Source organism: Odocoileus virginianus, chromosome 18, assembly GCF_023699985.2.
Source record: "Odocoileus virginianus isolate 20LAN1187 ecotype Illinois chromosome 18, Ovbor_1.2, whole genome shotgun sequence".
Lineage (NCBI taxonomy): Eukaryota > Metazoa > Chordata > Mammalia > Artiodactyla > Cervidae > Odocoileus > Odocoileus virginianus.
In genome coordinates, this window is record NC_069691.1 from 56,872,752 (window position 1) to 56,885,460 (window position 12,709).

A 12,709-nucleotide genomic window follows, 5' to 3' on the forward strand; every position below is an offset into this window, starting at 1 on the left:
AAAGTTGCTCAAACATCCATGGTTCGCGTACTCCTGCTGTACTGCCTCCTCTCTCTCTGTAATGTGAAGTTGTCTATGAAAACAGAATGATAAAGCACAATTTGGTCTTTATTCACAGACAATTCCCCACACTATCCTGACAGTAGCTGAAGTGGACAGTTGCACTACACATGTGGCCCTGAAAGACCCTGAAAGTGGTAAAAAAAAAAATCTTTTCAATGGGAAAAACTTCAAGTTTTCATACTGCCTGAAAGTAGAGGTGAATAGAGGTATACATCTACAATGACAAAAGTCTAACAGTTTGGCTGGATGGCCAGCAACTAGGAAGAAACATGAAGAAATATGATCTACAGAAGACGTATGTGGAAAGACCTCTCCAAATGGGTATAAATAAGAGAACATTTTTGTCCCACACAAAAGTTCACCAAACAGCAACCTTAAAGGAAGAGACCTTAATAAACATATGCACAAGGTAACTCATTCTTTTCCCATTCTTTTATTCCCATAATTGATCAATTAGCTCATGAAGACAATAATTATATAGAAATATGGAGCTTATGTATGGGCTTAGCAAAATGGATTTCTACTCATCAAGGCCAATTTGTCTAAAGTCATTGCTGAGTATCCAACCTGCCAAGAGCAAAGATCAACACTGAGCCCCTAAAAGGGCCATACCCTGGGGAACTAGCCAGACACCTGGTAGCAGGTTTGTTACACTGAATCACTCCCATTATTGAAGGAGTAGCTCTTTGTTCTCACTGGAAAAGACATGGTTTTGCCTTTCCTACCCTAGTGTTTCTGCTTAAATCACCATCTGTGGGCTTACAGAATGCCATAATCATCTTCACAGTATTCCATACAACATTGCTTCTGACAAAAAAAAAAAAAAAAAATTTTGTAGCAAGTGAAGTGTAACACTGGTCTCAGTCTCATGCACTTGTCTAGTGTCATTATGTTCCCTTCATCCTGAAACAGCTGGCCTAATAAAATTAGGAATGGCCTTTGGAAGACTCAGTTATGGCACCAGCTGGTGACAGCACTTTATGGGGCTGAAATAATGTCATCCAGGATGTAAGAAATGCTTTGAATAAGCTATAAATATGTAGTGATGTTTTTCCTATACTCAGAATTTAGGAGTTTAGGAACCACAGGACAGATATGGAAACAGCTCCGTTCACATTAACAATAATGATGCAAAAACAACACTTTCATTTCCTTTCCCTGTAACTTTTTGGGGGTTTAGAAGTTGTACTTCCAAAGGGAGAAATGATTCTACCAAAGAATACAGCATTGTACTAGAACATAAGACTACTACTAACTGGCTACTCTGGGCACCTCAGAACACTGACACAAGAAGAAAGGGTGAGGAAGATATTTCCAGAATGCAGGAGATCCTCCAGAGTATTGCTTAGTCTTCCCATATTTTGTGGTAAAAGTTAATGGAAAGCTAGAACAACCCAATAAATACAGGACTATAACAACAGACAGGAATGAAGATTTGGGTCATCCCAGCAAATAAGGAAACACAACTGACTTACACACTAGCAGAGTAGACAGAATACGAAATGGGGAATGGGAAGTGTTATAAATATTACTGATTCCATGACTAGTTGAAAACATGAGGGCACTGATAGGAGCATTTATTTCTTCCTTGCTTCAAAGTGTCTCTCATTTCCTTATTGTAACATAAGATTTACTAATAGTGGTTATAACGGTACCTCAGGATGATAGGATATTCAAGGGGGGTTCTGACTCAGTCAGAAGAGGAATGAACACCCCTCAAACATGGGTAAGTCACTTTGTATCCTCTCTTATGAAGGGACATACATGTTTTCATTGTACAAAGAATCAATTTTAGGTGAAATAATTACATTTTACCCTTATTGGGAAGTAAATATGGTTAGTATAAGTGAGTATGAATGCCATATTGACCAGGGGCGCACTGGACTACTGGACTTGCTGATCAGCTGTAGTTGCAGGTCTATCACCTGGTACCTGCTTGCAGACCCAGTATTAGAAGCTGTGCAGAGGCATTAACTTCCTTTATACCTCCTTCACAACACCTTTCCTTGGAACCATTTGAGTGACTTGACATGCTAGATCTCACAGATTTCCTGAAAATTTCTACTTCTCTTGAAAGGACCACTTGTCTACCCATACCAACACTTGGCAGATTAGTTAGTAACTCCCTGATTTGCCTATTTCCCTTCACCAAACTTTATCTTCCCAGCTCCTTATGTATTCAGTCAAATTTCTAAAATACCTCCCTAATTTATAAAATAACTTTCTATTTTATAATATAAAAATAACTCCCTAATGGTACTCTTTTCCTGGTTGAATACTGACTGATAAATGTAGCATAAACATAAATCTCATTTGCTGCTCATTTACTCCATATACCCCTCAAAAGAATTTTAAAAAAACCCATGTACAATAATATATTATGAAATTATGGCTCACCTATGAAATGAGCAATCAAACAGCAACAAAGAAACTGGACCTAACATTGTTTATTTCTCTAGTGATATCTGCCTTTGCAGTTCCAGGTTCACTAGAAGTGGATTAAATGCAATTACAGTATTCTTCTTTATGTTCCTCTAAATTCTCTATGAAACTTTTGCCTTCTATTCCCCCTTAGAGTCATTTTTGTTATATGCTAGTTCTTTAAACATTTTCATTTCTCCTACTTTTAAAAATATTTCTCAAAGAACCTGATATTGCCACCATAGTCATTTAGTGTCTTATGCCTCTTTGCTTATATCCCAAGTTTTAGAATCACTCTTGGTATATGGCACTCAGAACTGAACACACCACTTAAGCTAATATCTGAAGAACTGATATTTCAGAGTACATGGCACCATCATCTCCCTCCTTTTACATACATTTTTCCTATTAATGTAACCTAAATATCAATTGAACTTTTAGAACAGCCATGTTACATGGTAATCTCACAGTACATTTACCAATAAATAACATTACTTTTTTTCTCAAAAACTTGTTGCAAACTCAGGTCTCTCTTGCTTCTTATCTATGTGTATACAGTTGATTTTTTTAACCCTAAGGTCTTGAATGTTATATCAACTCACTGCAATAGGAGTTACAGTCTAAGAATCAATCAGTTAAAATTTGATTCTGTCAGCCGAAAAATTAGTTGCCATTCACAGATGAGTGCAGTCCATGAATAAGATAACAATGAATTGTATATCTTTATTTCTTCATCTGACAGAAGTTTTATAAAAGGTCAAGAACAGGATCCTAAAACACTTGCTGCTTGACTCGGATTTTTCTAGTCAACATTCTTTAGCACACTTGCTCAACTCTTTATATTTCCTGCTAATTATCAATATCTAGTCCATTTTTTATTGAACTTGTTGCTAGGATGGATTTTAACATTGGATATTTTTAAAAAACATTTTGACATAGACATTTTGAAAAGACCACATTTGTGTACCTATTTTAAAACTATTAATGTTCTCATGAGACTACGTCACGTGGTCATTTTGACTTGAGGATACTATGACACAGTCTTAAAAAATTAAAATGTCATTTTTTAAATTACCAGTTAGGCAAAAATGAGAAATAAGACATCTTCATAGTTCTCATACTTATCATCCTATTTTCCCCTGAACCCCTGATCATTAGCATGGAGTTCAGAAAGGGGAAATGACAATGAATTTTTCTCATTTGAGTAATATTTAGTAAGCAAAAACCAACAAAGGGTATTTTTTTTAATGTTGGGCACAGTTGCTCTGAAGTGTTACATCAAAACAGCTTCAATTTTACAGGACATGATGCCAAATAATTAAATGTACAGTTTTGCAGTGCGGGCATCAATAATGAGATTATTTGGAGATGTGTGGTGATGGGAAGAATGAATCTGAGCGAGAACCTTTCCCTAAAGGATGAGCATCTATGCTTAAGAGTCAGGCTGCCCTGAGTAGACCTTTGACTTTATGAAGCTGATGATGCTTCATCTCCTCTTGTGCTTGCCAGAATAATTCTATTTACACTGGTATATAAGCTTCTCTTATATTCTGAAAACTTTTTAATTTCAAAGACAAATAAATATCTACAGAACATGCATTTTAAAAGAGTTGAATGGATAGGCCACTTTGTAAATTTTTTTAGTTCCAAGTTCACAGATAGGAATCTCTAGAGGGGAAGGTCTTAAAATCCCCAGTATCTTACTGTTTCAGCAGTAGTTGAAGGGGAAAATAGCATATTTTACTCACATGCTCTTCAGCTGTTCCCCTAACTCTAACCCATTTTCACAGAATAGCTAGATGACAGCTTACACAATGAGGCCTATGCATTGAATCAGAGGAATTCCAAATGATCAACCCCAGGAATAGGATTGGGCAATAACTCTGATCCATAACCATGAGGAAACGAGGGTGATCTCCACACAAGACTCCACTCAAGCAAACAAAAGGTTCCTCTTTGCCCACCTTTTTCACCATAGATCTTGGAGTTGTTTACCTCTCAGACAAATGGAATGGACTTGCCTAAACATACGACATGGAAATAGGTATTCTCCTTCTTCCTTCCCATCCTTAATTAGTGGTTTAGGAGTTCATACCTCAAGCTGCATGGATGAGCATAAACCTCAAGATTACACAGAACTCACTGATGTACCAACATTGTCAAATACTGCCACCACTGGTTGATGGGTTGGTTTTGTATACATGGGTAACAGTCTGTGAGCAGCTTAAGGGCAGGTCTCATATCTTATTCACCTCTTTATCCTCTGGTCTAGCACAATGCCTGGCACAAAGTAGGTGCTTAATAAATAGTTGTTGAATAAACTAGTATTTTTATCTTTCATTTAATTCAGTCAGTGAAAAACTTGAGCACCTATTTATGTACCAGATACTCTAGGAAGCTGTGAGTGGACAAACAGGCATGAATCCTTCCTTAGACTTTATAGTCTAATTTAAACTGGTAAAGTAACTTCCACTCCTAACAACTGACAATAGCATTTTAACATAGGGATGGACGATAATACTGCCAAACCTCAATCTCCTCACATTCAAGTTAGTGGTTGGACAAAATGTTCTGTAAGATTGTTTGCGTTCTAAACTTATTGTAAAGGGTATGAAATGTATAAAGTACTATGTAAATTAACTTAAGTTTTAAAATTATAAAACAGTTTTAAAAATTTGAAAACTGTCCCAAATGGACTTTCTCCCCAGTTCAAAAGGCAAAAGGATACATGCACATCATCATATAAACCACATAAAGAATCCAGCAACTCTAGCAGTTATGTTGTTGTATCAGATCTCTATTGTATAATGTAACTTCTTTGAGAACATTTTACATTTGGTATCCTCTATAGGATCTAGCACTTTTAAAATAACATTCAACAAATGAATTAATGTAGTGGAAATACCTTAAAAATCACCAAGTATTCTAATCTGAATGGCATTTAGTAGATTCAAGAATCCCAAGAAATTGTACTCAAAACTGTCTGTAAACCACTTTGCAGAGTTCTTTGGTTTTATCAGTCTCAAAGAGATCTACCATCCAAAATGGTCCCTTCATTTAGTATATATTAATTGAATATCAACTACTTGCCAAGCATTATACTATGATTTAGGCTTGGAATCTAAAACTTTTAAAATAAATAATGAATATTAACTGTATCAAATCTTTATAAGATCTGCTTTCTCACATTCACACCATTAAAAATAATGCATACTCTATTACACATTTACATCCTAAATCAGCATCAGATTCTATGCAGTTATTTAATATGATATTTGCTGGTAAAATATACTTTAGAAATATATTCTCATCTGGCTCAATGGAAAAGTCTAAATGATGATAGAACCAACAGAGCTTAAGTATATAATATACAGACAGATAGATAGATACACAAGTATATATAAACACACACATACATACACACATACACTTAATTTAAGAAATCTTTAGTAAATAATGCTGTCAAATTCTTTTAACCATCTCTAATTCATCAACTATTTTACACCACAGCTGGATTTCCATTTATTCCTATCAACAGAATAGAGCTCCAATCCTTTAAAAGATAAATGATGGCATATAAAGAAAATTTCCTAAAATTTTTTTGTTCTCAGGGACTTCCCACTGACTAAAATAAATAACTCAAATTCTCTAGATGAAGAACAAAAGTACTTTTAAAATCTCAAGAAAACCTTTAAAATTTAATGATAATTTTTCCCCTTGGAAAACTTTTATCTCCTCAATGCATTAAGCATTATCTATCTAGAGTCATTTAATATTCATATGAGCACTATTTAAGTTTTCTGAATAAAATGATTTTTACCTTTGAGAATGGCTGCCATAGTCTTGCCACAAACATATGGAAAAGGTTATTTCCCCAGATAAAAGCATAAGCCTACTTAAAGATTTAAATCCTCATCCTCATTAGCTGTTCATTTTATAATATTAAAATTCAATATAGCATGATCCAAAATAAGCATTTCCAAAAAATGGTTACATCATACTATTAGGAACCATTTGTATCTAATTTCTACATGCTACCAGAACTTAGCTGCAATTAGTGATAGTGGCCAGGAGATGGAGCATTCTCATTTCCTAAGATTTACTTCACAGACCTTTGTTTAACTCACAAAAAGTTTCCTTTAAACAGAAATGTTTTATTAATGGCACGTATCACCAATGGCAGATACGAATGAAAAACAAGGCATTCAGAAAAAAATAAGGACTTAAACTTCTCAAAAGTTTTACTAACTACTAATCATTTATATGTGAATAAAATACTTTAAAATACTTTGAATACCTTTCATCTCTCTTGTGTACAAGAAACAGAAGGAGGAAAAAAAGTTTAGAACAATATTTAGAATTATCTCAATTTTTCAATTCTTACTTCCGGCTCATTTTATATAATGCTAGACTGCTTCATAATGTATAATTATATGCTCCATTTTTTCAATGAACTAAAAACAAGTATAGTTTTAAATTAGGAATTTACAACTGATATCTTAGGGAGAAAATTCATTAAAGTAAAAATATTTCCTGAAATGGTTTTATTCAAGGCACACATGATGTTTAAATGTTTCTTTCACTTAATAAATGCTAACGAAGAGTCTTTAGATCTCAAATCTATTACATCGCTTGTAAAAAAAAAAATAGCATTTTTAAAGACTGATAATCCACTCCCATACATAGTGAACACATTAATAGATGTGGGTATGTGAGTTGTAGTGCATGCTTCTAGAAATACTCCAGAAAGGGAGGTAGGCAGATGCATTACAGGTTACTCTGATTTGGCCTGGAATACAGTCTGCCACCAGTTACTGAGTCTTTGATGGGAAGGTAAGAAGAATCCCTAATCATTCCTGAAAAAGCATAATCCAAAGCTGGCCTACAAGGCAATGCTGGTACCAACCCAGAAGTCAGATAGGGAGACATGAAACCAGACAGCCCTCTCCCTGGAGAGGAATATGCCAGCCGAAATGGACTGATACCTAGTCTAGGATTTAAGCTGTAGAAACTTGAATCACTTCCGTAAGAAGCAGAAGTAGTGTGAAGGGGAGAGAAAGCTGATTTATTTCCTAGAGTTCCAAAACCAATTCCAGCTAAACTAAAATTCGAAACTCTCGGAAAAGCTGTGTTTTCCAATGGTCCTGAATTTGCTAGGTCCCTGGTGTCTGGTTTGTGTTCTTTTCCATTTAGGATCTCTTCAATAGCTTGGACCACATCCCCTTTGCAGAACTGCAGAATGCCTTCTAGCCTGCTGCGTCTGTAACTTGGGAAAATCTTGGTAAGGATATCAAGAGGGTCTCTTGGTCTAGAGGACACAGTGGAATGGCTGGCTGTAGAATCAGTGAAGTCTTTGGCCCATTCACTTTCATTTCCTGATTCCAAATCAGAGGATGACAGGGACCTGGGACTCTCTTCCCCTCCTGACTGCTCCCCAGGATGAAGAGACTGAATGCTATCATCCTTGTTTGGGTTTTCTGAAATAGATGACCTGATGTTTTGTTTTCCAGCGACATCATTAGACTTAGGAGATGATCTCAGGGTAAACTGATGGGATTTAGACACCAGTTCTTCTTGTCCACTCTGGCATGAGTCACATTTACTCTCCTTTTGTCCTGGGGAAGAGGAAAAAAAGGAATGAAATAAAGGGAAAACTTCCAAGAACAAAGTACTGCCCACTTATAATTAATGCTGGATAAAATAACTTGTTTACTCATAGTATATTAATAATACTTATTATTCACTGTAAAAGATGTTAATGAACAAAAATTTTTAAATATCATTTGAAAATGCAGGTGTTGCAATAGTGGGAAAATGCAATTTATCATGTCATTTCAGGATCACAAAGTTCTATAATATATAAATGCTGTAGTTACTTAGGAATCAGAAGGTGAAATCTATTGCTACCCTCCAACTGTTAACGCCAATATTTTATATTATTTGCCCCATTTAGGGATTCAAAATTTTCATAAATGTTACACAAGTTTTGTTGTTATCCACATGAGGGCTTTTTTCCCACAGTGGCAATATGCAAACAGCACTAAATAAAACAATTGTTTAGATAAGAAATCAGAAAAAAAGAACAATCTTACTATTAAAATGAATATTCTATTTAATCACTAATGCTAAATTTCAAAAACTGGTTTTTTACTCACATTTCAGGTTCCAACTAAGGTACCTGACTAATGTGAAAAAATAGCAGAATTTTTCATTTCCTTTCAAATCTAAACCAATAATAACAACTGCTATACCAATCTCAAATCATATCAGAGCTTGTATATTTCATTTAATGTGAGACACAATAGAGAGTTGATATTTTTCATAATCCTCTGTAAAATATGAACTTTCTCATTAAATCTCTAGAGAATATCAGTAAATGAGTTTATAATCAAATTGTTTCTAAAAGAAAATAATTTACAGCACTCTTTTCACTACTGGAATCTGTTTATTTTTCAAAGTATCTTGTAAAAAATATTAGTCATTTACCTTAACTAACAACTCCCTTTCAATATGTTCTGAAAACAATTTCACAGAAAAATATGATTTTCTATTTCAAAATATTAAGCATATGAATATTAATAAAACAAGAATATATCTAAATACTTTTTGCAAGGCTAATGCCAATAATAAATAATAAAAAATCATTTTTATTTTTATTTACATTTACTCTTAATCTATAGATGGAGTTTCTCTATTTCCATTAGAAAGAGTAAACTGTCAATGAGGTACTAGGTTTTATTGCCAACTTTCTCTTCAAACAAGATTTATGAAAGTAAGAAAACACATATGACCCATAGCAATGATTTGCAATGCTCCTATGTTTTCTCAAAGAGCAGTCCTATATTTTAAGCAAATATCTATAATTTGCTTTATAAAATTAAATGTGTACAATTTAACACATTGAGAATGAAAATGCTGTCATTACATCAAACATGACAAAGAAAAAAAGTGCTGCTTCTGCAAAATCACAAAGACTCTAGAATTTTCACCTTTAAATAAAACTAAAAGTCATCTAATGATATAGAGATAGATCAACCTTGGTCTGCCACTCCATTTTATTTATAAATATAATTCATTACATATGACCCCTTGAACATGTAAGGTATCACAATTTCATCTCTAGAGTAATTTTCATCTCTATAGTAATTTATGCATAAAACACAATATAATGTAATGAAATACTGATGGCATCAGACTGTCTAGAAAATAAGCTGTCTTTAAAATACTACAATATCGTTATGTCATCTCTTTTCTCTCAACTCCTATAGCTGGTTTTTATCATTGTATGCTATGTATTATGCTGTAGTTTTAGGACACATAGTTTTCCTTCTTTAGAATATAATATTCTTTTGTGTAGGAAAATCTTATTCACCTCTGAACCACTGTGTCTAATGAATAAATACACTAGTTTACTACAGTTCATGGATATTGTATAGGAGAAGGCAGTCCATTTAGAAGTGTCTTTTCAAAAAAAAGAGGTCAACTGAGGCAAACAATAAAATAAAATAAATGATCCTATAAAACATCACCCCCTCAAAAAAATCACATAAGTCAATGCCTAGCAGAAGGTTGACAGATCTCACTGTCAATTTAGTTTGCATACTTTTAATTTTTACTTCTTTTATAGCAGTTTTGCTTAAGAACTTTATTCTTCAGCCCTCCTTGATTTTTGATGAGAAATGTTTAAACTACATTTTGTCCACTGACACAAACTAGAACATGGACAAAAAGTGACATAGGTGAAAACAAAATCATATACGTCTTATTTAAGTAGAGAAAGAGTCTTTTTCAAAAGTAAATGCTGTGATCTGTTAAGAGCTGCAATTTTCACAATTCAGGGAAGTTTTCTAATAGATAACTTAATACAATCATTATATTTTAATTTCATATGATTCAACCCATCTTGTATTTATACAAAAACACCAAAATGACCTTTTTGTGCAAGTATGACCTACTGTAGAATTATGAAATTTGCTAAAATATAGTTAAGATTTATGTTAGCATGAAAGGTTAATTTGGGATAACCCTAGTCAAAAAAAGAAATCTTTTTACCTGACATAGAGGGTGAAGGCAATTTGCAGTCAATAAATAAGAGAAAAAAAATTAAAACTTCTTGGATAAGAAATCTCAAAGGTTAAGATCCCCAAAGATAAGAAATTCTTGGACTTTGAAATTCATATCAATGGTTTTACAAACCTAAATTTAGAAAACCTAAATTTCTTTCCTATAAGAGGTATAACTTGAAATGTTAGAGTTTTCTACACTGTTGGAGGCTAAAAAGCTGCTGAAGAAAAGAGGTGGAATGCTTAAAAATTTTTAAAGAGTAAAAATGTTTTGGTAGATTTCAGTCTCTTCCCCACTTCTAGTCGGTCTGTCCCACAGGTGAAGACTGTACTCCCAACCACACGTGAGTTTTCCATGCAAGATCACATTAACTCTGGTTTTACAGCTAAAAAGAATACAGAGCAAGCTCAAAATGCAGTTTCTTTCACTAAGTTTTTCACTATCTATAGCTCTAAGTTCGTCTCCTCTCGCAGAGAAACTTGGGCACAAACTGCAATCCTAGAATGAGTTCCTCAACTGATCACTGGCACTTCATTTGTTCACTTATCCTATCACTTAAGGGACAGAAAGCCCCACGGAAGTGAATGTGATAGGTCTCTAAGCAGTTTCCCAGAACTTAAATGCTTCTTTTAAGTTCTTTCTTGCCCTCCTCCATGCCATGGCTGCTTATTTCAAAGATTTTATTTTTCTTCCTCCAAAACAACCATTTTTCTTTTGCAAAGAGCAAATGTAAGATCTACTCACCTTGTTTTTCCTCTATATAATCTGGCTGGAAAATTTCGAAAACAGGGGTCGCCAGACCACTAGCCTGTCTCGAGGCACTCAGTCGCAGAGCAGTCACCGTCGCAGGGCCGCTCGAGGCCGTCTGGGAAGTCTCCATTCTGCTGCTGCCTCCGGATGACCGAGCCCCTGGTCCTAAGGATCCAGGGTACAGAAGCCGTTGCAGCCCCCGAGCCTCGCTCTCCTCTTGGGCCTGCTGTCTGCGCAGCGCCACCTGTGCGGCCATGACACGCTGGCGCTCTGCGATCAGGGTGCACTTGGCACACGCGCAGTCCCGCCAGCGGCAGAAGCGCTTGTGGCCCTTGAGGGCTGACACCACTCCGTGGTTGCGACAACGGGCGCACTTGGGTGTCCGTGGGTAGCCACCGGCCACAGCGCCCACCCCTCTTTCCAGTTCGGCAGGCGGGCAACCTCCGCTTCCGGCGGTGGAGGCTGCCCTCAGAAAGAGGCTGGACGGTCGCAGGAAAGTTGGAGGAACTGGTATCCCCGGGGGTACCGGTAACGCTGCAGACGGGGACGGAGGGGCCGCTACCACCAGTCCCGGGGCCAGGTGGGGTGGGCCGCTGCGGCTGCAGTCTCTACTGCCGCACTGTGACTGCTCCATTTCCGAGAAGTGTCTGGTGAGGGAGGAGTTGCGACAGAAGAGTGCGCTGTCCGCAGCTAACCCTGCTGGGATGCGGGAGCCGAGAGGGCCAACCTTGGTCCCTCTACCTACCACCCCCACACCGACAAAGTCTGACACAATTCCCGCGATGAACTGGCAACAGCCGCTTCCCAGAGCTGGAGACTCTAAGAGGCGCAGAAGTCCACTGAGCCTCTTAGAGTCCCAGGGCGCTAAGTTAATGCCTTGTTTTCCGCGCGCCTTCGCCTTCGGAAGCAAGAGGAGGCAAGACTTGCAGAGGCTACCCCGCCCACTGGATCTGCTGGCCAAGGGCTGAAATTGGGGAGGGAGGGCCGCGGCGGGACCAGACCGTCTGGGAAGGAGGGGTGGTGGGAGACACAAGAGACTGCCCCTTCACACACTCGCACAAAAGCCCTTTTCTCCCACTTGCTTCTCCATGAATTCCTCAATGTATGTTTTTTTGTAAGATAATCTTCTCTCCCTCCCCATGCCTCTTTGTCCTTCGTAAATTAAGCAAGATTTGGAGTTCTTTCCCCAGTTCCTAGCTCCTCCTACGATAGTGTGAAGATTTGAACATGGAGTTCAGTTTCTTTCCTTTTCCCAGATGAAGTGTTTAAGATGGTGTGTGTGTCAGTCGCTCAGTCGTCTCCGACTGTTTGCGACCCCAAGGATTGTATAGCTTGCCAGGCTCCCCTGCCCGTTGGATTTTCCAGGCAAGAATACTGCAGTGGGTTGTCATTTCCTTCTCCAGTTTAGAAT

The 12,709-nt window shown here is 36.8% G+C and overlaps 1 protein-coding gene across 1 annotated transcript; it reads right to left on the minus strand.

The window, feature by feature from the left end:
* Positions 1-480: 480 nt before the first annotated feature.
* Positions 481-12,176, minus strand: DMRTA1 (DMRT like family A1). Its single transcript, XM_020908886.2, has 2 exons — positions 11,293-12,176; positions 481-8,099 (listed from the first exon to the last, which is right to left on the minus strand). Exons 1-2 carry the CDS (start codon positions 11,930-11,932, stop codon positions 7,252-7,254), a joined length of 1,488 nt encoding a protein of 495 aa, XP_020764545.2. The 5' UTR covers positions 11,933-12,176; the 3' UTR covers positions 481-7,251.
* Positions 12,177-12,709: the final 533 nt, after the last annotated feature.